Genomic DNA, 10,699 nt, shown 5'->3' with positions numbered 1-10,699 from the left:
CACCCAGAAGTTATAACTACTTAGATGCTACATAGTAAATTAAAAGAAAATCAACCCGATCCTGCTTATTTCATCACGTGCCACTGGTTTCCCCCGACTCAGGAAATGGTGTATTATTAGTATAAACGATGTGACAGGAGAATCCCTTGAGGTTTATTTTTAAACCTAGTCAAAGACGTGCATTTGTTTACCGGGTAATGTGTTAGAAAGTGCAACGTGGGATGTGCCTGAATCACAAACAGGGCAGCTGCCCCATCCGTTGCTCCCCCGTTCCTATCGTTTATCTGGAGAGGAGGAGAACTGAAGTCATGGGGAAATTAACAAAACACACACACTTTGGAAAGTCTCTCCCCCCCGCCCCCCTTGTTTTGTTCTAGCTCGGGCAGCCTATCCCGAGGGTTTGGAGGAGAAGCCAAGAGGGTTTAGATCTGCATCTCTTTCAGGAATCACGTGTTAAATAGTTGATATAAAACCCCGGAGCAGGGGATCCAGGCGGGGGACTTGAAGACCAGCCCTCTCCAGGGACCCTTTTGTTCAACTCTCAGACATAAGCACCTTCTCGCTAGCCAAGTGCTTCAGTGGCAACTTCCCCGCCTTGGCAAAGGAGAAAGACCCGGGAGAGCCAGCCCCGGCCTGCGGCAGCCCTTCGAAATGTCCCGATCCTTCTATGTCGACTCTTTAATCATCAAAGACTCCTCGAGGCCAGCTCCTTCCCTGCCTGAGCACCCCCATGGACAGGATTTCCTCATCCCCCTCAGCATGCCTTCCCCCCTGGTCATGTCGGTGTCGGGCCCCGGCTGCCCGTCCCGCAAGAGCGGCACCTTCTGCGTGTGCCCGCTCTGTGTCACTTCGCACTTGCACTCGTCCCGGGGGGGCGGCAGCGGGGCCATCCCCCTGCTCAAGAGCCAGTTCCCTCCCGGCGGAGATGCCCAGTACTGCCCCAGGATGAGCCATGCCCAGCACCAGCAGCAGCAGAGCTCGGTACCAGCCGCCGCCGCCGCCGCCCTGGGCCACCCGGCGCATCACGCACCTGTCTGCACCGCCACCACCTACAGCGTTAGCGACCCCAGGAGATTCCATTGCCTCAGCATGGGTAGGAGTCACTGGCCCGGGGGTGTCATCCCACCTCGCTGGGGTGCACTTCACTCCGGAGCGGGCGGGCAAGGGGGTGAGCGGGGATTTTGGAGGGAGGGCGGATGCCCAAGCCCTACAGGTGGGAATAGACTAGAGAGGGATCGTTCATTCCCGGCGGGGATCGGGATGAACTCCAGGGGGAAAGAGCAGGTGTGTGTTGGCTTCCACTAGTGTTTGTCGAGCGGTTCTGATGTCGCAGGCAAAGAGGAGGCGGGTTTCCAGGGCTGGCGTTAGCGAGCAGGTAATGTGAGGCTCTCTGTCCACACACACCTAAAGAGACGCTCACCGAGGGGTTGCGTCTTGCTGCTCCTGTAATACATGAAATGAGCCGGGGGGGTGGGGGGTGGGAGGGGATACGTGTTTGGGAAAGGGCGATAGGGACAGATTAGTCTGAATGCTTTTCTCGCCATTTAGCCCTTGTGTCTCTCCCGTCCAGGAGGATCCGATACTAGCCACATTCCAAACGGCAAGAGGATGCGGACCGCTTTCACCAGCACGCAGCTTCTGGAGCTAGAGAGGGAGTTTTCTTCCAACATGTACCTGTCCCGCCTGAGGAGAATCGAGATCGCTACCTACCTGAACCTGTCCGAGAAGCAAGTGAAAATCTGGTTCCAGAATCGAAGGGTGAAACACAAGAAAGAAGGCAAGGGAACCCAGAGAAACACTCACGGGGGCTGCAAGTGCACTGGCAACCCGGGGCATTACCCCAGGTCAGAAGACGAAGAGTCTTTATCCCCATCATCTGCGAACGAGGACAAAGAGATCTCCCCTTTATAAAGTGCTAACAAACCCGCCGACTTCCTTCCCAAGCTGGGGCGCCTTCGATCCTCTGAACTAGCTGCTTCCACCCTAGGGTTGCAAGCCTGAGCTAAACGGGGAAGCATGAGTGACTGCAACTGCATACACCTGACCGAGCTGGGACCATGCTAAGGAACACACAGACAAAGGAAATAGTTCTTGATGGCTCTGTCCGCCAATAAGGTTTATTTTAATCGATTCACAGGTTAGATATTTTGAATGTACAGGCTTTAGGGTTGAGCGTTCAACTAAAACACTATTTATATAACACAAGGAGCAATGTTGCTCTTTTTAAAAAAAGTTAACGTGGTCCTGGATTTCCTATGGGCATGGCAGTTTTCCTCCCTTCCCTCCCCTCAATACAGTTTAAGAAAATCCCATTTCATGACTTTACTGAAAGTTCCGACGTCGAGAAGAATTTAGAGAATTCAAAGGAAAAATAGGTCTAACTGCATGAGAATCTTCTGTACAGAGTTAAAAAAATTACAATCGTTCGGAGGTTCGTTCGTATGTGAATAGTTTTATATAAGATTTATATTTATATTTATTTAAATGAGGTCAGGTCAGACAAGAATTTTAATTTTTTTTAAGTGCCAGCTTAGTTCAAACAATGATGGTGTAATTAATGGGGCAAACATGTTTTTTTAATCCTCTGTACACTAATTGAATTAGTATGTTTCAGAAATATATAAACCAATACAAATAAATGCCATCCGCTACTAACCTGAATAACTATGTTTCCTACAACACCGTGCTCTTGGTTTTAAACAAATAACCCTATTTCAGCATGAGAGAGGGCCAATGAAGCAAAGTTTCTAAGCATGGCACTATAAATAGCTTCTGGTTACTTTATAGCCGTGGACAATGGGAGTTCTTAGAGCTTCTGACAGCTTGTATTTGTCTGTTTTATACACATCATCCAGCATAGCGGCATTTCTTGAAGCTGGTTACTATTGGTTGGTGTTACTGAAAGTGCAGCTACAAAATCCCAGCCCCGTCAGCAAAGAAAATAGCTCGCCAAAGTAAAGACACACTCTCTGGGATTGCCTAGGGGAGTGTGGCGACCCCATTGAGGGCCCGATCCTGCAGGCACTGTAATCAGTGGCAGAACTGAACTTGAGCATGCCGATCCCCGTGGGCCTTTCAATAGGAGTGTGGGGCGCGCAAGGTACAGTACGCCAGGCTTTGCCCCTCGTTGGTTTAAGAAATCTTTGTGCCCGTGCAGGGCTGGGTGACTCGAATCGTTGGAGTTTAAAATCCTGAAGTTTGGCAGAAAGAACGAAGGAACGTTTAGGCCAGAAGTGCAAGCCCCGGTGTGACCAACAGTCCCCCCTGCGCAGCGGGAGACGCCTGCTGGCTTTGCCCGGGCCAGTCCCATTGAACTCAGGCCTCTGCTGGGCAAAGCGACTGGGAGTTGGCCCGCTAAGAATAAGCGCAGGCGATAGCAGCCACTGTCAGACTGGGCGCAGTGTGAAGTTCTGAGCTGCTTGCAAGGGCAGCTAGGTATGGTGCCTACGGGCCGATCCTGCCAGCCCTTACTCAGGTGAGTAATCCTGACCCACGCACAACTCTCTCCGAGTGAGACCTACTCAAGGGTTGGAGGATAGGGCCCTATAGTTTATTTATAGCCCATTTGCACAGCCTGACTGAAGAGAGTAAAGGCCGGAGGGCTGGTCCTGGGTGTTTTGCCACTGATTTCAATGGGATGAAGCGCCAAGTCACTCCTTGGCGAATATTCCTCATACCAGGATTGCCATCTATGGACCTACCTCTCTTTCCTGGGGCAGCTTTGGGATAAAGCCTCACCCAGAGACACCTACCGTTATTCGGTACTAGCACGTTGCCTAGGATTAGATGTGCCCATTTTACCTGCTGAATTCTTTTCTAACAACATTTTTTGCCCTTTGTTGCAATCTCTTGCTATCATTTCCCTCTCTTCCCAGAGGAGATTTTTAACCACAGCCTCCAGTTGATTGCAAAAACCATTAGAAAAATAGTTGTCTCCTGCACACTTTATTATTATTATTTTTTTTTGCATCCTTTCTCTTTAACAAAAAACCCTGGAGACTGGGCATAGATGTTGGTCTCTTCTTTCAAGTGCCTGCGCCACTTTTAATCACAAGATGGCTAATAAGGTTCCCTACTGTTTGCACAGCAAAAGTGAATAACCTAAACACACTGTACAGTACCAGTGAATGTCCTGGTGCATTAAAGCAAATGCAGTCCTGAACAATGACGTTCTGATAGCCTTCAAGCAAAGCACAAGTACAAATGGTGGTCCTCAGAAGATGCTCTCTGATAAAAAGGTAATTAGGAATAAACAAGTAACAGGTTGACTATGCCTATTTATTAATATTGTGCTTTATCATTTGTGTAGGGCCTGATTCTGCAAGGTGTTTAGCACTCCCAACTCCCACTGAGTCAACGCACTTGGCCCCTCCCCTCTCCCGTCCCCCATTTCCTCCATCAAGAATCAAGAGTAACTGCATTACAGTCAATGAGGTTACACTGGGGTGAAGCTGGTGTGAGGGGAGAATCAGATCAGCAATCTCAATAACTCGCAGGGTCAGGGGCATAGGGCCGGATTCACCACTGCCTCACACCAGTTTCATGCTGGTGTAATTCCACTGAAGTACTGAATCAGGCTCTCAATGCTGACAGCATGCACTGTATAATACACAAAGATTAGGACAGTCTGCCCCAAAGGGTTATAGAAATAACCACAGTTTACCAGAGAAAGGTGATATAACATGATCCAATGGCTGAAAGTTGAAGCTAGACAAATTCAGCCTCGGAATGAAGCATGCATTTTTAACAGTGAGAGCCACTGGAATGATTTACTAAGGGTGGTGTGGGATTCTTCACAACTGACCAGCTTCAAATCAAGATTGGATGTTTTCCTAAAAGCTCTGCTCTAGACATTACTTTGGGGAAAGTTCTATGGCCTGTGTTATACAGGAGGTCAGACTAGATGATCACAATGGTCCCTTCTGGCCTGGGAATCTGCGAATCTGCAGCATGCAGAGAGGAATATACTGGTAGTTGGAGACTATTGAGAGTATTTTGTTTGGCTGCTTTTGTTTATTCACCCATTCCATAGTTACAACAAACTCACTTCATATCCCATCAGAAATAGGTTTTGGGGTGGGATTGGAATGATCAGGGAGTTTCAATTTGGCAAACTGGGATTGGGAAATCACTCCACAGAGCCGCATGTAAAATGAATGGCTATGGGAAGCAAACTGAGCAGAGCATGTAGGGTGGCGTCACTGGCAGAGCAGGCTTGGGGAGAAGAAATATGGATTTTTCCCATAATGCTCTGATTGTAAAAAGATCTGATATGTTAGTTAACTGATCTTTCTGTTAAGCCAAAGCAAGAATAGTAGAGAGCTCTCAAGATAAGGGTCCTGGACAGGTATCAGTAGATCAGAAATACTGTGCCTATCTTATACTGGTACAGGAAGTGAGGGGTTCCAGCATCCTGGCGAGGAGGGAAGAGGACTTTGGAAGAGGGAGCCTGCTATGGAAGAGGTAGAGAACTACTGATATATATCAATGGTATATTAGAAATGTTTTCCAACTGCATTCCAGAGTATGCAATGAAACACAGGGGCACCTACTTTGTCTAACACATGTATATTAAATTAAATTAAATTAATGGAGATATCCCATCTCCTAGAACTGGAAGGGACCTTGAAAGGTCATCGAGTCCAGCCCCCTGCCTTCACTAGCAGGACCAATTTTGATTTTTGCCCCAGATCCCTAAGTGGCCCCCTCAAGGATTGAACTCACAACCCTGGGTTTAGTAGGCCAATGCTCAAACCACTGAGCTATCCCTCCCCCCAAAGGCATATTCAAAGATGATGAAATGCCTAGAGGAAATGTTACTTTCAGCTTGCACAGAACTGTAGTTGTCATAACATGCATGAAAGGAGAAAACCAAACCAAAATGAGTCTCATTATTATTCCCTAAAAATGATCACATTTCTTCAACTCTGGTACAGGCAAAGGTTTTAGCTTTGTGGGTCCCATTCTGATTCAGCTGAAGTGACTGGGAGTTTATTTTGCCTGCAAGATATGGCCCTTTTTGTGTGTAAATTCTTTGGGCTAGATCGTTCCCTTTTAAAGAGGAAACTCCTTGGAGGGAGGAAGTAATTCACCAGAGGCACCTTCAGGGAATATCCAGGTAATTGTCCCCTCAGACAGGAGGCATTTTGGGGGCGATGAGGGGCCAAAGGCATGGCTCTTCAACCCAGGGAATCCTAAGGATCCAATATGAGGTAGGGAAATGCAAGTCTTGTGGAGCTGATGCCTCCTCATGGTGAGCTGTCCCATCCCTTCTGTGTTGCCTTCCTGGCCAGCATGGAGTAGCAACTGAGAGGACCCAGCTGGGACGAATTCAAATTCAAGAAGCATTCATTTACACCACAACACCTCTGGGACTGACAGGGGAGGATACCAGAGAGAAGCTGGTCCCTTGTTTCACCCCACCTGCCTCTGGCCTGCTCCCAACATCCCACAGAGACTTTTCTTACACAGGTGTTTTCATGTAGTACTGGGGGGAGGAAGTGATGCCATAGATGTGGGACACCCCCCCCTTTCGCACCCACTAGGAGAGTTCCACCTAAGTCCACCAAGGTGCCTTCCACTCACATAAGAGGAGGAGTCAAGCAGGACCTTAATATCTTCAGACAGTGAAACCAAAGAGAATTGTGGCATTGTGCCATGTGTATTCTGCTTCGCAGAGCTGAAGTTTCACAGATGCTTTTTCTTTTACACGTAAACATATTTCCTTGGACAGAATTGACCTCTTTCAGTATAAATGAATGGGAAGAAGCGACTCAATGCCCTCCTCCTCTGGTATTTATCATCACAAGAGAAATATGTGAAGTGATGTCTTCTCTAGAGTTGTCCATCATTTCTTGGAAAGTGGCATTTGTTATAGTTAGACTTACTAGTCAATATTGTACAATGCTTTGAAGATGTAGCAGGCTATAATGGCTACATATTATTTATTATTGTTTTGTTATATTATATAACATAATATAATATATAGATATTTATATGGTTTCCATTACCATAGTATCCAAGGGCTTTATAAACATTGTGACAAACTCATGCTGGACAGCTCTAAGAGAGGGGTGGAAGACAGGTATATTAGAATGATAAAGGCCATTTTCCCTATAAGCTGAAAAGGGGTTACCTCAGGTCAGCTAGGGATACCTGAGTCTAATAAAGGGCTGCCAGTGCTAGCCCATTGGTGGCCCTAAGCAGAAATATTCCCCCTCCCCAATACTAAAACAGGCAAGTTCTTATAATAAAAAGCAAATAGGGGCCCCCCTTGAGCCACTTGGGGTCCTAAACAATTGCTTAGTCTGCTTATGCCTAGTGCTGGCTCTGTTGAGACCTTTAAAAACCCCTCCTCTGGTGAGAGAGGAAGCGGAGAGAGACAAGCTGCTGCAGGGCTAGTGGCAGGGGGGAGAGGGGCTCCTCCAAGGTACATGGCTTCTCTCCTCCCTACAGGGGAAGCTGACTGCCTGCCTGTTTGGGGGAAGGACTGGGGCCAATAACAAGGTGATACCCCTCTGCCCAGAGGGGGTAGGAAAAGGTATTCCCCTTTAGTTTGTGCTGTGAATTTGTTTCTTTTGTTTGGCAGAGGCACACTCCTTGGGCTGCCCTGAGGCTTACCTGGAAAATTTTGAGAAATAAATCCCAAGTGGGAAAATAAACACTGGCTGGAGTGGGGCTGATTTATTCCAGGCCCCCCACCACCAGAGGGGGAAGCGCTGAGCCTGGCAAGGTGGAGGAGGTGCCTTGGCACAACCCTAATTGTTTGTTTCCTTAGAATACCTCTGGGAAATTGGAACATTGTATTATCTCCATTTTATAGCCCAGGACCAGAGGCACAGGGAAGGGCTTGCCCCAGGTCACGCAGGACATTTGTGGCAGAGCTGTGAATTGAACCCAACTCTCCTGAGTCCCAATTCAGTGGATTAGCTACAAATGTACACAAACTATACACACAATTACATTTAACCCCCCTCCCCCCGCCGCATTAAAAGTACCTTAAGGTTGCAAAGTCAAGCACTCAAATGTTAGGAAAAGCCAGAATTAAGATTGTCTGTGCAGCCTTAATATATGGCCCCAGAGCATCTGTATCATGATACAGTCTTTAATTACATGATCACATACTATTTTTTCCATAGAATCCCAGCCTCATTCAGTGCACAGGATGGGTGGTGCTCACTGAATGGGTAGCTATTCAATATTTCTTTACGTCTTCATCAGTCAATGTGTGGTCCCAGGCCTTATTTACACACCCTCCAAACTCTGCCCTGAATAAAGAATTACTTTTCTCATGGGCTTTTCTTTGGTGCTCATCATCACACAGAGTGCTTCAAAAACATGAATGAATGTATCTTCACAACACCCCTGTGAGAATAGGGGGTATTTTTACAGACAGAGAGGCAAGACACAGAGAGAGATTAAGGCCCAAATTGTCAAAGGTGTCCACTAATTTTGGGTGCCCCATGTGAGACACAAAGGGCTTGATTTTTTAGAGTGATTTGCATTTTTAAGCACTTTACGTATTCAAAGCACAGTTCCTATTTCCTTCAATTGTATTTGTGCAGCTCAGCATTTTTGCAAAGCAGGCCACAGGTGTCTCATATTGGGCACTGAAAAAATAAGGAACAAATAGTTAGTGGCCAACTGTGAAAAATTTCATTTAGGTGACTTGCCCAATATTGCATCAAATCTGTGGCAGTGGCAGGAGCAGAATCCAGTTCTGCAGGGTAGTATTTTCAACTTTCTTAACCACAAGACCATTCCCTCCTCTTCCCTTTTGCCTCATTCACTACACACCTTCCAGCTTCTGTAACAAATGAAGCAAAAGTCCTACAGACAACAATCTCATTCCCTTACCTGCCCTGATTCATTCCCTGAGCACTGTCTGTTCTGCACACTGAATGAGGCAGGGGCCTGTGATCATGTCATTACAGACTATCATGATGCATATGCACAATGGGTGAGAATAAAGTTTGCACAAGCAACCATAATACTAACCTTTCCTAATTTTTGAGTGTTTGACTTTGCAATCTCAATTTTCTTTTAACATAGTTTTTTAAAATGTAATTTCCTGTTTCTAAAAATGCAATGGAAAAACAGAAACTCCATCCTGTGGAACCATAGTGAGCCCTATGACTATCATTAGCAAAGTTGCAACTTTTAGGTCTACAGCACAGACTTCTACCACTTTAACTGATGGAGTATCTATGGTAGCAGTAGTAAGCTATTATCATCTCTGTGGACAATCTCCTGGGGGCTGAGATGTATATATTGCTAAGGGTTTTGTAGGTATTTGCTAGACAGCAGAAGAATGATGGGATTCAGGACTCCTGAGATTTATTCTAGGTTTTAGAGTACAATGTGCTTTTTGTGATTACAGACTCTTCTGCCCTCTTCCTGCTCCTTCTAATGTCAAGCCTTCCTCTTCTGTCCTTTTCTCCCTTCTGTGCCTGTCCCCTGCCAGCATGCCCCTGCCACTTCCTCCATCACATCTCTGCTCTTTTCTGAATTTGAGTCTGGCTGCTTCTTCCTTCTCCTTCACACTGTCTTGGCGTTAACAGGAGGAGCATTGAGAGCACAGGAGATATAGCCCCAGCTGTCCATTCTGGTGCCTGGTATCACAGCCCCTCCATCAGCTGGGAGGAGCAATTGCAGGAAAAGCCCTGCTTAGCCTTATGCTGGTGTATACTCTGTGTAGATGGAACATTTGGAGAAATTAGCTGCCAAACTCTAACAAACATCTTGTGAGCATGTGCAAAGGACAATTTTCAGGGGCTTATAGCTCAGTTGAATTGAGGTGGATTTTCAGAGGGCGGGCCAAAAGCACATTACTCAGGGCAATCCTTCTGCCAAATTTCAAGTCCCTGCTCCAAAGCATGGAGGCACTCAGGCTTCTCTCAATGAAATAGTTGTAAGAATGTCTTAACATTGGCAAAGCAACTGATGTCCCCTAAATCCATTCTCAGAAAGAGCCAACCCATTTTTACTGAAACTTTCCAGAAAAAAAAAATCAGCCCGAGGCAGACAACCAGCATGAAACAGTTCAGCCTGAACAGCTGAAGTCTAGCAAAGTTATAAGCAACTTCAAACAACTTATAATGGCAAATGGTACATGGCATAGGTTTTGCTGCCAGTTCTGTTCATAATGATAATAGAGACACCTTTACACACAAGAATATCTGCCTCACATAGGGGTGATAGTAAAATAACGGGTGATGGTTTAAGCTTTTTCCCCCCCCCTTGAGAAGAGTCTACACCAGATACTTCTCAGCTGACTCCACCTGAGGGCAAGAAATATATACTGGACACAAGCAAATCTTCAACTATATGCAACTGCACAGACCATAATATCCAAATGATGAGAGATGCATCCAGTGGGTTATGGTTAAACACTCCTGAATCACATCAAAATGAAAGTAGATTTAATTTTGCTTCTGGAAAATCCTCTGTGTGTCCTTTTTCATCTATTTTGATCCCTCATTTTTGCACCTCACTACTGTTCCCCATATGTTAAGATATCACTGGAAATCCTCACCACACATACCAAAACCAAGAGAGAAACAGTCTCTCTCTGTAATACACACACACATGAACGACTGATAGCACCCAGTGTGGAATTATGCAGGAAATTCCTCCTCAATAATATGTTACAATGGGAACAATGGCACTATGGTCTTGGAGGACACAGCAGTATTTTCCA

The 10,699-nt window shown here is 46.2% G+C and overlaps 1 protein-coding gene across 1 annotated transcript; it reads left to right on the top strand.

Annotated features, from left to right (window-relative positions):
• Window positions 1–651: 651 nt before the first annotated feature.
• Window positions 652–1,911, top strand: GSX2 (GS homeobox 2). The gene is made up of 2 exons (XM_065405589.1): window positions 652–1,093; window positions 1,571–1,911. Exons 1-2 carry the CDS (start codon window positions 652–654, stop codon window positions 1,909–1,911), a joined length of 783 nt encoding a protein of 260 aa, XP_065261661.1.
• Window positions 1,912–10,699: the final 8,788 nt, after the last annotated feature.

The sequence above is a fragment of the Emys orbicularis genome, chromosome 5 (genome assembly GCF_028017835.1).
Source record: "Emys orbicularis isolate rEmyOrb1 chromosome 5, rEmyOrb1.hap1, whole genome shotgun sequence".
NCBI classification, from domain to species: Eukaryota; Metazoa; Chordata; order Testudines; family Emydidae; genus Emys; species Emys orbicularis.
The sequence above is the reverse complement of the archived record's forward strand: the minus strand, read 5'-3'. Positions and strand labels throughout refer to the sequence as shown.